This window comes from Oncorhynchus masou, chromosome 3 (assembly GCF_036934945.1).
Source record: "Oncorhynchus masou masou isolate Uvic2021 chromosome 3, UVic_Omas_1.1, whole genome shotgun sequence".
NCBI lineage: Eukaryota > Metazoa > Chordata > Actinopteri > Salmoniformes > Salmonidae > Oncorhynchus > Oncorhynchus masou.
Window position 1 is genome coordinate 8,995,546 of NC_088214.1, and position 16,609 is coordinate 9,012,154.

General features: G+C 43.3%; 2 protein-coding genes across 3 annotated transcripts; one reads left to right on the forward strand and one right to left on the reverse strand.

Annotated features, from left to right (window-relative positions):
* The first annotated feature begins 1,454 nt into the window (after positions 1-1,454).
* LOC135509506 (zinc finger protein 260-like) lies at positions 1,455-5,359 on the forward strand. 2 transcript variants are annotated; one of them, XM_064930234.1, is made up of 4 exons: positions 1,455-1,794; positions 2,716-2,804; positions 3,040-3,130; positions 3,970-5,359. In XM_064930234.1, the coding sequence occupies exons 1-4, from the start codon at positions 1,581-1,583 to the stop codon at positions 5,160-5,162; spliced, it is 1,587 nt and encodes a 528-aa protein (XP_064786306.1). In that variant the 5' UTR covers positions 1,455-1,580; the 3' UTR covers positions 5,163-5,359. The 2 variants fall into 2 exon arrangements, with proteins under 2 accessions (XP_064786306.1, XP_064786315.1); XM_064930243.1 differs by lacking the exons at positions 2,716-2,804; positions 3,040-3,130.
* A 2,554-nt stretch (positions 5,360-7,913) lies between these two features.
* Positions 7,914-15,571, reverse strand: LOC135509577 (purine nucleoside phosphorylase-like). Its single transcript, XM_064930347.1, has 6 exons — positions 15,284-15,571; positions 14,096-14,265; positions 13,898-14,001; positions 10,633-10,808; positions 10,221-10,411; positions 7,914-9,980 (listed from the first exon to the last, which is right to left on the reverse strand). The coding sequence occupies exons 1-6, from the start codon at positions 15,304-15,306 to the stop codon at positions 9,763-9,765; spliced, it is 882 nt and encodes a 293-aa protein (XP_064786419.1). The 5' UTR covers positions 15,307-15,571; the 3' UTR covers positions 7,914-9,762.
* Positions 15,572-16,609: the final 1,038 nt, after the last annotated feature.

Consider the following 16,609-nt stretch of genomic DNA (forward strand, 5'->3'; position numbering starts at 1 on the left):
AGAGCTCCGAGCAGGACGACAGTTGATTACGGATGTATAGTTTATGGAACAGCGGTGAGAACTTGGCTTCAGAGGCTGGACAGAATCCAGTATATATCTTTAAGGATATGTATTGGTGGATTTAAATCAACATCTGTATGTGTCTTACTAGTGGAGGCAGGTGAGATGCCATTGGATATACAGAGTAAAAACTGTCATTAGCTTGTTGGGTTTGGCTGAAAGGCTGTGAGGTGGATCATCTCACTGCTACCGTTCCAGATGACTGTTGGGAATATACTACTAGACAAGGCAGTGGGTTTGGTTGGAAAGCTTGCTCATGAGAGTGGTTTGAAGGAGTTGGAGTTTGGCCCTTCTGTGCTGATAAGGGATGTTCCTCTGGTTACTCGCAGATCCTGTTGATCTAACCTTGGTAGAGAATAAAATATTGGTCAGAAGTCAGTGATTTAAGGAAACTGGTTGACAATTACATTGGTAGAAGTTTTTACGCATTTTTACTGCTTTTCACAGATACATCCAAGGACCCAGATAGTAGGCACACAGGAGTAGGCATTTATGTTCTTGAATTTAATGTGCAGATATGTAGAATACTAACAGACGAACTGACAGTATACTCAGTTGAACAGTTGGCGATAGTAATTACCCTTCAGTGGGTGGAGGAAGTTCAACCTGTCAGAATGATATATAGTACACTCAGATTCTCTGTCTATGTTGAATAGTTTATCATCTGGCAAATCTTATAGGAGTGACCTACTATTGGAGGCATTCATGTTATTATGGAGAATTAAGATAGTGGGTGAAGTAGTGAGATTCTACTTGGTCCCAGCCCATTTGGGTGTGGAAGGGAATGAAATTGTAGACCACATAGCCAAATGAGCTTTAAAATGAGTCATAATTTATATGAATGTTCCACTGGGTAAAGGTGAGGCCAAATGTAAGATCAGAGCCTTTTTGTGTGGCAGACAGGATGGGACCCTGAGCCCAAGGGCCGGCATTTATATTCCCTCCAAAGAAAGGTTGGTGGACCAAGATTCAAATGTTAGATTAGGAAGGAAGAGGTGGTATTTGCTCAACGTGTCTAGGACATTATACATTGAACTCGTCTTTACATCTTCTTAGCAAGCATGTGACTGGTTTGTGTCTGGAGAGTATGGTTGATGAAACGATGGAGCATGTGTTGTTATATTGTTGCAAGTATGTTGAAGAGAGGGAAAGATTTAAGTGTAAGGTCATTGAGTTGGATAGGGTTGGGGGGGGTTGGAAGTGATTTGTGGCATGGTCTATTATAATCTCTCTCGCTCTCTCCCTTTCTCAGAAGTGCTGAGTTATGTTGGAGGATTTAGAAATGTAGAACTAATGTTGTAAACCATGATTGTCCACACACTCCAGCACAGTAGGTGGTGGCATGCACCTTTAACATTTGTTTGCTGACAGCCATTATATGATAGAAGAAGATTTTGACTCGGAAGTAGCTAGCTAACGTTAGCTAGGTTTATTTTTTGCAGACATTTAAATTGGCTGATGTAGCTAGCTAGCTTTTAGAATAACATTTACATTAACTCGTTTTTTAAACGACACTCAAAATGTCTAACTGTATCGCCCTTCAGACACAACTAACCTCGATCATGGAGGTTTTAGCCAAATCAGCGGTGGCAGAAATCGCCAAACTTATTGATGACAACTGTGCTGTATTACATTTCGAAATATCTCGGAAGCATAATGAAAATGAAATTTTGCGGAGAAAACTGCTCATGGTGGATAATGAACTGAAGATTGCGCGGATTTCACGACACACCGGTGAGTAATGTACCAAATGTTGTGGTACGCAGAAGTTTTAACGTTACCGTTATGTTCCCTAGTTAACGTTAACTCCAACGAGCTCAGTCGTACAGGCTAGGCCTCTATTGTTATTTGTAGATAAGGCTATTCTGATACCTAGCTAAGTATTTATGTGGTTGTGTTTATTCAAGGCAAAACATTAGATAGAGAAATTTATAGATTGTTATTGGGCTGATTTTTTTAATTGGTTTGTTTTGAAATGTAGTTGTCAGGCTACCGTTGCTAGCTCAGGACACCACAGAGCAGACGCTAGATATGGCTCTGGAAACGTACCTCAATCCAGGGATGGAAGATGACGCTGCAATCCTAATTTTCCCATTATCAAAATGTTACGTCGAAAATATTGAAATACTGCTATTTATTAAACTGCCTTTTTGTCGTCCCAATGTTAGTCTACCTCGGCTATAGCAGCCCATGGATTCCGTGAAAATACGACGCCTAGCGTTGAGGTGAGTAACTACCTGAAGTGTTGTGGAATCCAATGGGTTGCTTCAGTCTAGCATGAGGACAAAAAAGGGCAGTTTAAGTAAAAGTGATCAGTATTTCAGTCTTCTCATTGTATCATTTTGGACAATTAGTAGTACAGCGCCATCTTCTATTCCTGGATTGAGGAACGTTGATTAGAAAACTCGGCTCCCGAGTGGTGCAGCAGTCTTAAGGCACTGCATCTCAGTGCTTGAGGCGTCACTACAGACACCCTGGTTCGAATCCAGGCGTTTTCCGAACCATATCTCGCCGGGCTCCGGACCATACTGGGAAGATGTACTTACAGTGACCATAAATAAGGTCGGAATCTTATGGTTGCCTACCTGTCAAAATAAAATACTACTGGAGAGTTCTGGGAGTCTCCTTTATGTCTGTAATAATTTGCTGTTTCAGAGAAATACATGGACAGCTGTGCTTCAGACTGGAGACCCAGTCAGCGAGGAGATGAGGATGCGTTTGGGTCAGCTTTGGGAGAAATTAAGGTCTGAGTTCAATAGACTGATTCTTGTGTAGTTGAATCAGAGATTGGTAGTATCGTATTCCTTTCGGCTCCGAGTAGAACGAAGGGCCTTGACGGTGCATGTCTGTTGAGGCCCTTTGCTCAGCTAGGAGCCGAAAGGGACACATCTCTAGAAAACCCATAACCCAATTAAATCTTACAGACTTGAAACCTGACAAATTGACATTGCATACTGTCTAATAGTTTCATTCTTCTAGTTTGCAGAGATAGAAACCCCTTTCATTAAGGTAGAGAGACAGGATGATGGATCATGGAGCAGGGAGCAACACAGAGGACCAAGTGGACAGGGTAACTGAATTCAATGGGCCATTGGACAGGGCAACTGCATTCATTGGACAAGGCAACTGCATTCAATGGGCCATTGGACAGGGCAACTGCATTCAATGGGCCATTGGACAGGGCAACTGCATTCAATGGGCCATTGGACAGGGCAACTGCATTCAATGGGCCATTGGACAGGGCAACTGCATTCAATGGGCCATTGGGGCCATTCAATGGTCCATTGGACAGGGCAACTGCATTCAATGGGCCATTGGACAGGGCAACTGCATTCAATGGGCCATTGGACAGGGCAACTGCATTCATTGGACAGGGCAACTGCATTCATTGGACAGGGCAACTGCATTCATTGGACAGGGCAACTGCATTCAGTGGGCCATTGGACAGGGCAACTGCATTCAGTGGGCCATTGGACAGGGCAACTGCATTCATCGGGTCATTGGACAGGGCAACTGCATTCATCGGGTTCATTGGACAGGGCAACTGCATTCATCGGGCAGGGTAACTGCATTCATTGGACAGGCCTGCTTCCTTTCAAAACACTGTATCTGTCCCAAATAGTACCCTATTCCCTATATAGTGCACTACTTTTTAACAGGGGCTCGTAAAGCTTGGGTTAAATGGAGTGCACTATGTAGGGAATAGGGTGGGTTTGGGCTACTTTGTTTCCAAACAGTGTTCTACTGGTCATGGTGTTGAACCTTCATTTGATAACATTTGCTTTGCAATTATATATTTTTTGGACATATAAGAAGGGCATGCAATTCTTGACATAATGTAAGTAACTACAAATATATAATTTATTTTGCTTTGCAATTATAACGATTGTCTTTGCACCTTCTATCTAGGAAACACTGCATACGTCAATAATGCCATTCAGAAGCTTCCCATTGGGAATCATCAGGACTTGGAAGAAGAGGAGAATCAGGACCCACTAATCCTCCTGGAAGAGCAACTGGCAGAAGGCCAAGAGAAGCTTAGTGAGCTGTGCCAGTCTCAGTCTGGGCACTGTGGCGAGGAGGAGACCAGTGTTCTAGAGTTTGTAATAAAGTCTGAGAAGGAGGAAGAACATTCTGTTTTCAGTCAGGCTGGATGTCAGAGGAGCACAGTAAAGCAGCAGAACCCCGTGAGCTCTGAATTTGTAATGGATGAAAGAGACAGTCAACTGTGGTCGTCTATAGTTCAAGGGAATGATGACATAGTCATAGAGACTGACTTTCCTGATTTCTCTTATGTAGCCGACCAGTATTCCGAGAGTTTTCCAGATCGCTCCGAGGCTCAGCCTCAGCCACAGCCCCTCTCTAGCCCAGTGGAAGGCCCTAGTAAATCAGCCATCTCACCTTTACATAGACCGTGCAATGGATCAATGTACAACAAAGTCTTTCAGAAAGAGAAAGTAAGTGCATCTCAGTCTGTGTCTAGTTCTTTTCAGTGCCGACCACAGATCAACCATTCACAGCAGCAGACCAGGCAGAGAGATCAGGTGTTCTCCCAGAGGAATAATCACATCCCACCGTCCAGGCCTCAAGACACTGGACACACAGCAGAGCGAAGCTTTGGACTGAGTGCCACTGACAGACCAACTGCCTCCCATTTAGGGATTCGATTGAACAATAACACTTTTACACCAGGTGGCCTCAGAAGCTTCTCTATGCCTCATTATAATACGAAAAATCACTGGGGTACAGCCATAACAGAGAAGGTTTTCAGTTGCTCGCAGTGTGGCAAGAGTTTTAGTCGCCTGTCCTATCTCAAGATACATCAGCGAAGTCACACGGGAGAGAGGCCATTCCGGTGCACCGTCTGCGGGAAGAGTTTTCACTGCTCCTCGCACCTGACTATACACCACCGCATTCACACGGGAGAGAGACCCTATAGCTGTGCCACGTGTGGGAAGAGGTTTACCCAGCAGAGCAGTCTCAAGACGCACCAGAGTGTCCACAGTGGAGAGAGACCGTATGGTTGCTCTCAGTGTGGCAAGACTTTCACTCTTCTGCACCATCTGAAGAGGCACAGGATTATTCATGCTGGGTATAGCTGAGTGGGTCATTTATTATTGTTATTATTATTAAACCTCTATCCAGGAAGTCCCTAAATATGGTCCTCAAAGCTGAATTTAAGATAAAGTTATTTGTTTTACTTTAGAAATGAAAATAGTTCAAGAAAAATTAGAACTTTGATGTTTTATGCTATTTTCAACACTACAGAAACATTTCATGAAATAAAATACACATCGAATCGTTTTGCATCAGGCCTTTTAATAAACTATGAAAATCGGTACTCTCCATAATCAAGTATTCTGGCAAAATGTTTTATTACCTATTCATGTCATATAACAATGTCTGTGTCCCAAATAGCACCATCTTCTCTTATATAGTGCTCTACTTTCGGCCACGTCACATAGACGCACACAGTATGCTGTGGAACCAATTGATAATCAGGGAAACCTTTGTAGAGTCTTGACTGCTGTATTGGATTGTGTAATTGTAACTTGTGTAAATATCTACACACCAGAGGGCAGTGGTACTCAACTTTCAGAACAGAGCAAACTAATAGTCACCCTAGTGCAGTTTTGCTCCAGGAACTAACCCCCATTTGAAGTTCTCCTTTACTGTAATGGCGAATCACTCATTTCAGCAGAGCGGAGTCAAAGAGAATATAGAAAACTCTGTGGAGAGGTTGTCCTATTACAGAAATATTGGTGTTATGATGCTTTTCCAATAAGTAAGGGCTTTGCGGATATATACTGAACAAAAATATAAATGCAACAATTTCAAAGATTTTACTGAGTTACAGTTGAGAAGGAAATCAGTCTAAATAAATTAATTGGGGCTCTAATCTATGGATTTCACATCACTTGGCAGGGGCGCAGCCATGGGTGGGCCTGAGAAGACAGGCCCACCCAATCAGAATGAGTTTTTCCCCAGAAACTGGCTTTATCATAGACAGAAATACTCCCCAGACGATCCCGCAAGTGAAGATGCGGAGGTCCTGGGCTGACGTGGTTACACGTTGTCTGTGGTTGGGAGGCCGGTTGGATGTACTGCCAAATTCTCTAAAATGACTTTGGAGGTGGCTTGTGATAGAGAAATGAACATTCAGTTCTCTGGCAACAGCTTTTAATTTTTGTTCTGTATATATTTGAAAGGTTATAGTGTGATCTGAAGCTGCTGTTTTAAACATGGCAGAGTAACTTTTCAACAGTTAACTTCATAACTAGCCTGGGTACCAGTCTGTTTAGCTAACGATCCACTCCTTGTCATATGCCATGGAGTATAAGGAGTGGAATGTTGGCCAAACAGACTGGTACCCAGGCTACAACATGTCTCAATGTTGATGTGGCTATGTGTGTGTGCATAGTTTCACGTTTCTGGGGGGTAACCTTTAGTACACAGCAGATACAGTATAAATGCCCTTTGCAGAACAAACAATGGCCTGAGTATTCCTAACCATTTACAAACACTGACGTCACTTTCTGATTACTGTGCCTGCTCCCACCGGAGTAAGGTGAAGATGCTGATCCAGTTGAGCATTTCCCCCACCAATGGTTAAGGTTAGGATTGGGGAAGGGGAAGCTGATCTTTGAGCTGTAACTAGGGGAAACTTTACCCCAGAGTGCTTCAACTACAGCTTCTAGCCTTGCCAAGGACCAGCAGCTCCAAGCCTGGGAAAGGACCAGCAGCTCCAAGCCTGGGAAAGGACCAGCAGCTCCAAGCCTGGTAAAATACCAGCAGCTCCAAGCCTGGTAAAGGACCAGCAGCTCCAAGCCTGGTAAAATACCAGCAGCTCCAAGCCTGGTAAAGGACCAGCAGCTCCAAGCCTGGGAAAGGACCAGCAGCTCCAAGCCTGGTAAAATACCAGCAGCTCCAAGCCTGGTAAAGGACCAGCAGCTCCAAGCCTGGGAAAGGACCAGCAGCTCCAAGCCTGGTAAAAGACCAGCAGCTCCAAGCCTGGTAAAATACCAGCAGCTCCAAGCCTGGTAAAAGACCAAATACTGTAGTTGATTCTGACTATTTGTGAAGGTTGCAGAAACGTTTGTCACTTGCGTTGTTAAGAAAGAGGAAATGGATGTTTCCTGACTATTGGGGTCAGTAATTGATCTAAAAGTGTCATGTAGTTGATACCTCTATTCTGGGCATTACCGCCCAGATTCAGTCTGTTCCCCTGCTCTGACGTTGCTGACTCATGCCAGATCTTACAACAGGTATTTTATGTATCAGATAACTACATCGTGTTATAACAATCTGGTGCCTGACTGCACCGTCTGGCGTGCAATGTCTGAGCAGGGAAATGCGACCTTTGTGTTATTCTACAATTAAGGTGATGCTAGTTTTAAAAAGCAACTAGGTTTGGTTGAACTTGATTTAGGCCTTGACAGCACAGTTCTCAGGCGCAGTCATACTTTACACATTAGGCATAAGACAAAAAGGGTTAATTATGATAGGAGGATCTGGGTCACATCCCAAATGACACCATATTCCCTATACAGTGAACACGTTAAAAGCAGTGCACTATATAGGGAATAGGGTGCCATTTGGGACACAACCCCATGCTCTTAAAGGGATGGGGAGGGCAGCTTGTAAAACAGAACCTACTCATGACCTTGTATGGGTATTTATAAGAAAACATTGCGCTGACGTCATGGAAATTGCTGGCTGGAGGTGCAACATGGCATTAAAACATGTTGGGTGAGAAAGTGGTAAAGAGCTTCCTGGATTGACAGTTGTGGTGAGACAACACAGTAATTCTATAAAGACATAAAAACAAAGTGGCGCTTAAACACCACAGTCTATCAAGTTGACTCCGTTTATTGTGACAGTAAGACTTGAGTGTAGCACCAACAAAATACCCTATATTCATCTTTCAATCCCCATCAATATACACATTCATGAGCATTCTTATAAAGGCAAAGCTAAAACTACCCACTGTTTGGAAGGTAAAATAATCTAGTTTAACCCCTTTTAAGACGTTGACTAAAAAGCATACATTACACGATAAAAAGTGCTTCTATAAATAAGTATTAAAAATATCCAGAGAACATAATTGTTAATACACCAACACACTGCTACTTTACAGCACGTTACAGTCAGTGCTCTAAATTCAAACATGTCATGGGTAGCACTGGTGCTCCCAACTGTAAAAAAAATCAAGTGCAACGTTTTTATATAGAGCATATATAGCCTATATTAATTCTATTTACTTCTGAAGCACATGTTGTGCCCTAGAAACGAATATGTTATGCTGTAAAAACATTGGTTTATTATAAAAAGCTAAAATGTTGATACAAATACTGGTCATGTGGGGAATATAAGGTTTCTACATTATGCAAAAGCACTATTTTCTTATTGAGTTGCATTACATTGAAAATTGTACAGTGTCTCTTTAAGAGCGTCAAGTTTGTGATGTCTACAGGCAAAATATCTGACATTCATGGTTTTGACTAGATAGGGGTACGGCTATTACCGGAAGTGGCTTTTTCATAGCAGGTTAGTAGAACTTATGCACCAAGTTAGGAGGGGGGGGAAATATGCAGCAAGTTAGGATAACTAACGTGGTTGATTACGATACTTAGGTTAAGGGTATAAAATGGCTAGGGTTAGCTCAAATGCTCTCCTAACCTTCTACGTAAAAGTTACTCTAGTCACAACTGTCATTCACTCATTGCTATGATCACAGAGTTTCTAAACTCAGAGAGGCACAACATTGTGATAGTTCCAGGAACGCGTCGCAAAGCCGACTCGACAGACTAGACTGGGGTTTGGGAAATCAATGAGTGGAAAATTCTTCCTTAGTCGTTAATTTTCTCGATTTTCAATCTAGATTCGAGCCAATGTTTTAAGTAGCTGAACATGTCATAACCTTGTGAAAGTGACAAACATACACGTTTTCATGTATATCGAAGGAGTGCCTTTGATTTGACGGAGTGCAAATGCACAGTTCAGTGCAACACGACAGACATTTCGACCCAATGATGTTTCCGCACATGAGTTTAGCTAGCTAACTTTGCCAGGACATCGCATAACTACGTGCATGATCTGGGATTTCTATTGGAGAAGCAGTTTATAATCATCTTCATACTGAACCTCTTTACTAGAATCACGGATCTCCTGAAGAAGCTATCCCTTTACCATTCTCTCTGTGCTCCAAAATTAAAACTGCAGTTCGCACAGCAAAATATTTTGTTGCATTTGCGACCAAATTGGTCGCACTTTAGAGCCCACTATATTATGGGAACACCCTTACGTTTTGGTAAGTTACTTCACCTATATCATCTAATTTTAAAATCTACATATTAGTCACACTTGTTAGGAAATGTGCAAGTATTTCTGAACTGAACAAAAATAAATATAAAGTTAACACATTAAATTGTCGGTCCGGGTCAATTCACCTCAATACAGCTCTATATTTGTAAACGTTTAGTGCAGGGCTCATAAATAATAGTACTTTACTCCGAATTGTCATGTTTCCATAACACACATTAAACAATGATTCACGTTGTCAACAAACGGCTACCTTGAAGAATGTTAAAGTACAGAAAAAGAACAGCATGGCCAGATATCTAGGGGACGTACAATAGGGTGATTACGGAATGCCCCCCTCCCCCCATACACACACGGTGTAACCAGGTTCAGTCAGAGTTATCAGGCGTCGTTATTGTTGTGCTCTATATGGGTCACCATGTTGGACACCAGTCGCTCTAGCTGCTTTGCCCTCAGCTGGCCTGTCTCCAGGACCTCCTCGTGGTTGGCCTTCTCCTGGCTGTCGTAGTCCATCACAGCCTGGTTGGTGATCAGGGACAGGGCGAACACACGCATCCCACAGTGACGCGCTACAATCACCTCGTGCACCGTGCTCATGCCTAGAACAACGAGAAAGAGGAGGACAAAAGCAATGCACTAACTGACAATGTAATTCAAAAGTTGCAGAGTTGCATTCTTCATAATTCTGCATGAAATGCTGCAAGAGCAACGGAGTGCTTGCAAAAGTATTGTTGTGGCAGTGGACGAAGTTTAGAAGTATAAATTGTTGCTCGAGTAGAAGATGATTGTAGTAGTGCTGAGGTGTTGTGATAATTTGGTGTAGCTGCTCCAGGACTCACCCACAGCGTCAGCCCCCAGTCTGTTCATCATACGACACTCAGCGATGGTTTCGAACGAGGGCCCGCCCAGGACGCAGTAAACTCCCTCTCTCAGGAAGTCACCAAAGCCAAGCTCCGCCCCCACACCTTGTGCCAGCTGCAGAAGTTCCCTGTCGTACGCATCAGACATGGAGGGGAACCGAACCCCGAACCTAGGAGGAGGAGGTGGTGGTAACTTAACCAAACCCGTTTTCAGTCCCTGATAAACCAGTCGTGGAAAAAGGGTACATGCCCCAAAAACATTACCTAGTAATTACATTTACTTAATTAAAGTAAAACAGGCAATTTTGGGCGTCGGCACCCTTTTTAATTTGCATTCCGTAATCACTCTATTGTACGTCCTTAACCGTTCCCTATATACATAACCACACACCTCTCATCATTGGGTCCTGCCAGTGGGTTGTTCCCAGCAAACCCAGGCATGTTGATGTGGTCTTTGATGATCATGATGTCCCCAACCTTGTAGTCCTGATTGAGGCCTCCAGCTGCATTGGTCAGGATGACAGTCTCCACTCCCAGCAGCTTGAAAATCCGCATGGGCATTGTGACCTGCAACATTTGGCAATTTAAATTGTAATTGTTTATTATTATTGATTTATTTTTGACACATGAAGATTGGCTGACGCCGTGGCATCAACTAATGGGGGATCCTCATAACATTCAAATGCACAACCAGCTATATTGTGAAATACGATGTGATAAATAGAGTTCAGGTAGGCCTCTGCACTTCAGCAAACAAAAAAAAGTAAGAGAGGTGCTCAAAAAGAATGAGAGGAATCCAATATTGGGCTTAAATAACACACAAAACACTCAGAAAACAGGCAGTGATACATACAGTGCCTTCAGAAAGTATTCATACCCCTTTGACTTATTCAACATTTTGTTGTGATACAGCCTGAATCAAAATGGGTGAAAAAATATGTCCCACCCATCTACACACAATACCCCATAATGACAAAGTGAAGACATATATTTAGCTTTTTTTCTGCAAATTTGGTAAATTAAATACAGGAATATCTTATTTACATGAGCATTCACACCTTTGGCAGTGAATACTTTGGCAGTGGCCAAGCACGACTCCCAACACCATCATTAAGTTTGCCGACGACACAACAGTGGTAGGCCTGATCAACGACCACAATGAGACATCCTATAGGGAGGAGGTCAGAGACCTGGCAGTGTGGTGCCAGGACAACAACCTCTCCCTCAACGTGATCAAGACATGGGAGATGATTATGGACTACAGGAAAAGGAGGACCGAGCGCGCCCCCTTTCTCATCGACGGGACTGTAGTGGGGCAGGTTGAGAGCTTCAAGCGGTACCGGAGCGCCAAGTCTAGGTCCGAAAGGCTTCTTAATAGTTTCTACCTCCAAGCCAGAAGACTCCTGAACAGCTTATTAAAATGCTACCTGGACAATTTCATTGACCCCACCCCCCATTTTTACGCTGCTACGACTCTCTGTTTATTATCTATGCATAGTCACTTTACCTCTACGTACATGTACATATTACCTCAATTACCTCGACTAACCTGTGCCCACGCACATTGACTCTGTACCAGTAGCCCCTGTATATAGCCTCCACATTGACTCTGTACCAGTACCCCCTGTATATAGCCTCCACATTGTACCAGTACCCCCTGTATATAGCCTCCACATTGACTCTGTACCAGTACCCCCTGTATATAGCCTCCCCATTGTACCAGTACCCCCTGTATATAGCCTCCACATTGACTCTATACCAGTACCCCCTGTATATAGCCTCACTACTATTTATTGTTGCTCCTTAATTGTTATTTTTCTTTTTTTTTCTTTAAAAAAAATATATTTATTATTATTATTATTTTTTACTTCAGTTTATTTTAGTAAATACTTTAACACTTATATCTTAAAACTGCTATGTTGGTTAAGGGCTTGTAAGTAAGCATTTTACTGTAAGGTAAAATGTTGTATTCGGTGCATGTGACAAATACAATGTGATTTGATTTGATTACAGCAGTGACTCTTTCTGGGTACATCTCTAAGAGCTTTGCACACCTGGATTGTACAATATTTGCACATTATTTTCAAGCCGATTTAAGTAACAACTGTAACTAGGCCACACACACATATATATATACATATATATATATATACACTGCTCAAAAAAATTAAAGGAACACTTAAACAACACAATGTAACTCCAAGTCAATCATACTTCTGTGAAATCAAACTGTCCACTTAGGAAGCAACACTGATTGACAATAAATTTCACATGCTGTTGTGCAAATGGAATAGACAACAGGTGGAAAATATAGGCAATTAGAAAGACACCCCCAATAAAGGAGTGGTTCTGCAGGTGATAACCACAGACCACTTCTCAGTTCCTATGCTTCCTGGCTGATGTTTTGGTTACTTTTGAATGCTGGTGGTGCTTTCACTCTAGTGGTAGCATGAGACGGAGTCCACAACCCACACAAGTGGCTCAGGTAGTGCAGCTCATCCAGGATGACACATCAATGCGAGCTGTGGCAAGAAGGTTTGCTGTGTCTGTCAGCGTAGTGTCCAGAGCATGGAGGTGCTATCAAGAGACAGGCCAGTACATCAGGAGACGTGGAGGAGGCCGTAGGAGGGCAACAACCCAGCAGCAGGACCGCTACCTCCGCCTTTGTGCAAGGAGGAGCAGGAGGAGCACTGCCAGAGCCCTGCAAAATGACCTCCAGCAGGCCACAAATGTGCATGTGTCTGCTCAAACAGTCAGAAACAGACTCCATGAGGGTGGTATGAGGGCCCGGCATCCACAGGTGGGGGTTGTGCTTACAGCCCAACACCGTGCAGGACGTTTGGCATTTGCCAGAGAACACCAAGATTGGCAAATTCGCCACTGGCGCCCTGTGCTCTTCACAGATGAAAGCAGGTTCACACTGAGCACATGTGACAGACGTTACAGTCTGGAGACGCCGTGGAGAACGTTCTGCTGCCTGCAACATCCTCCAGCATGACCGGTTTGGTGGTGGGTCAGTCATGGTGTGGGGTGGCATTTCTTTGGGGGGCCGCACAGCCCTCCATGTGCTCGCCAGAGGTAGCCTGACTGCCATTAGGAACCGAGATGAGATCCTCAGACCCCTTGTGAGACCATATGTTGGTGCGGTTGGCCCTGGGTTCCTCCTAATGCAAGACAATGCTAGACCTCATGTGGCTGGAGTGTCTCAGCAGTTCCTCCAAGAGGAAGGCATTGATGCTATGGACTGGCCCGCCCGTTCCCCAGACCTGAATCCAATTGAGCACATCTGGGACATCATGTCTCACTCCATCCACCAATGCCACGTTGCACCACAGACTGTCCAGGAGTTGGCGGATGCTTTAGTCCAGGTCTGGGAGGAGATCCCTCAGGAGACCATCCGCCACCTCATCAGGAGCATGCCCAGGCGTTGTAGGGCGGTCATACAGGCACGTGGAGGCCACACACACTACTGAGCCTCATTTTGACTTGTTTTAAGGACATTACATCAAAGTTGGATCAGCCTGTAGTGTGGTTTTCCACTTTAATTTTGAGCGTGACTCCAAATCCAGACCTCCATGGGTTGATAAATTAGGATGTGTTATTTTTAGTGTTCCCTTTATTTTTTTTGAGCAGTGTATATATAAACATCAACAAACCTTATGGATGGGGTAACCCTCATAGAGATGGAATCTTCCCTGCATACAAACACATGCTTTCCCTTTCAGCATGCCAAACACCAACCTGCCAGCGTGACCATGCACTGGAACACACAACAAACAGTTAGATCAGTACACACAGTGTATTAGAGATTAGAGATAAGTATACATACATAACACACATGCAAAACTACACACCTGTGCTCTGGGGAAAGTTAGGAATGTCGCTGTATTTAAATGCCATCTGGTCTTTCAACATTTCTGCCAAGCCTCCCAAGCCTGAGCCACAAACTATCCCCACCAGGGGGCGTATCTCTGTCCGGGACAGGAGCCATTCAGCTGTAGCACTGCACTCCTCAAAGCTGCACCTGAGAGAGAGAGAGAGAGAGAGAGAGAGAGAGAGAGAGAGAGAGAGAGAGAGAGAGAGAGATGTAATTGACGGGGAGAGAAGTGGGAAATGTGTGGGAAAACAGCCTCTAGTAAGAAAACAGCGAGGTGGGCATGACCATCTGTGTTCATAGCCCAAATGGCACCCTATGCCTTACATAAGTGCACTACTTTTGACCAGAGTTCTATGAGTCCTGGTCAAAGGTAGTGCATTATAAAGGGAATAGGGTGCCATTTGGGTCACACACTGAGTGTGAGTTAAAGTGGTGGAGCGAGAAGGGAATTGGGAAACACAGCTGTGTCTGAAGCAGCCTTTTATTATGTAATATAACATTACAACAAGATTACAACTGAGAACATTTTCCAAGGACTTCCCACACACGCACGCTCTCGCCTATTGTAAATAATCTTCATCTGATTCTGGTTTAACAGTAAAAGGGTACTACCAGCATCCACAATGTTAACACAACCCATGGCATGTGTAGGTCTAGTAACAGATTCCTTTCATGGGGCTGGGCTCCGTGACGAACCAAGCGCGAAGTTACAGCCACATTTTCCATGTTGAGGAATTTCCGCTGCCCAGTAAATGTCTGCAATGTAGCCTAATCCAATCATGCATTAGCCTTCTGGCATGATATAATTGTAGACTTTAGAATTGAAGACACAGTAAAACGCTACACATACCACTACAGACAGATGTTCTTTTAACCATTCATTTAGCGCCTGTCACCTAGTAAAACTGCTCTTCCGAGAAAAAGTGTTGACAAACTAACCAAGGACTGGACCAAAAATAATAATAAAGTATAGCAGGCTACAGAAGCGCAAAAGACCACGGCTTTCCGTTAAGTACGCACATTAATCTATATTAGTCCACACTCACTCATAAGATTAAACAATTCCATACAGCACCATATAAGGTTCACAATTATTATTACTGATGCTTCTGATATCTGAATCCGCAGATATAATGAACAGTGGATATTGTAGGAAAACACTTACCCCACTGTAGATTCTGGATACATGATGATGCTCCTGCAAGTTGCCAAAAATTACTTTTCAAATAAATTATGGACCGACTAACTGACCTGACAAGTTTGGATAGACTCAATGAGACTAAATATGTGAAACGTTTGTAAAGAGATAAATAGGCCTACTTAAATCATAGCTAACTCAACTCAGTACTGACGCTTCTAAAAGTTTCAGAAGTTTAATTTGAGGGTATATAAACCTCCGTCCCCTCCACACGAGCCACATCCCTGTGTGACGTAGGGTGACAGCTCGCGCTCCTATTGGAACTGTCACGCGGGCGTTGTTCGGATGATCATGCCGCATTTGCTGTTCTCTTGGTGATTTCACGACAACTCGGAAACTCGAGATTCCTATTGGTTCAATCACTTTACAAGTGGGAAACTCGGAGTTTATGCCGTGTTCAATACAACTCGGAAACTCGGAACCTGAGTTAAAATTAGATATATACACTACCAGTCAAAAGTTCAAGAACACCTACTCATTCAAGGGTTTTTATTTATTTGTACTATTTTCTACATTGTAGTATAATAGTGAAGAAATCAAAACTATGAAACAACACATATGGAATCATGTAGTTACCAAAAAAGTGTTAACCAAATCAAAATATATTTTATATTTGAGATTCTTCAATTAGCCACCCTTTGCCTTGATGACAGCTTTGCACACTCTTGGCATTCTCTAAACCAGCTTCACATGGAATGCTTTTCCAACAGTCTTGAAGGAGTTCCCACATATGCTGAGCACTTGTTGGCTGCTTTTACTTCACTCTGGGTTCCGACACATCCCAAACCGTCTCAATTGGGTTGAGGTTGGGGGATTGTGGAGGCCAGGTCATCTGATGCAGCACTCCATCACTCTCCTTCTTGGTAAAATAGCTCTTATACAGCCTGGAGGTGTGTTGGGTCATTGTCCTGTTGAAAAACAAATGATGGTCCCACATTAACCCAAACAAGATGGGATGGCGTATCGCTGAAGAATACTGTGGTAGCCATGCTGGTTAAGTGTGCCTTGATTCCATCAGTCTCCTCTGAACAGTTGATGTTGAGATGTGTCTGTTACTTAAACTAAATGAAGTATTTATTTGGGCTGCAATTTCTGAGGCTTGTGACTCGAATGAACTTGTCCTCTACAGCATTGGTAACTCTGTGTCTTCCATTCCTGTGGTGGTCCTCATGAGAGCTAGTTTCATCACAGCACTTGATGGGTTTTGCGACTGCACTTGAAGAAACTCAAAGTTCTTGAAATTGTATGTATTGACTGACCTTCATGTCTTAAAGTAATGATGGACTGTCATTT

Bases quoted from the DNA above. Each gene is read 5' to 3' on its own strand.
- LOC135509506 (XM_064930234.1), top strand. From the start codon at position 1,581: ATGTCTAACTGTATCGCCCTTCAGACACAACTAACCTCGATCATGGAG. The intron at 1,795-2,715 runs GTGAGTAATGTA...TTGCTGTTTCAG, and splicing joins GCGGATTTCACGACACACCG to AGAAATACATGGACAGCTGT. The intron at 3,131-3,969 runs GTAACTGAATTC...CCTTCTATCTAG, and splicing joins CAGAGGACCAAGTGGACAGG to GAAACACTGCATACGTCAAT.
- LOC135509577 (XM_064930347.1), bottom strand. From the start codon at position 15,306: ATGTATCCAGAATCTACAGTGGG. The intron at 14,002-14,095 runs GTGTGTAGTTTT...TGTGTGTTCCAG, and splicing joins TAACTTTCCCCAGAGCACAG to TGCATGGTCACGCTGGCAGG. The intron at 9,981-10,220 runs GTGAGTCCTGGA...TCGTTGTTCTAG, and splicing joins ACTGGGGGCTGACGCTGTGG to GCATGAGCACGGTGCACGAG.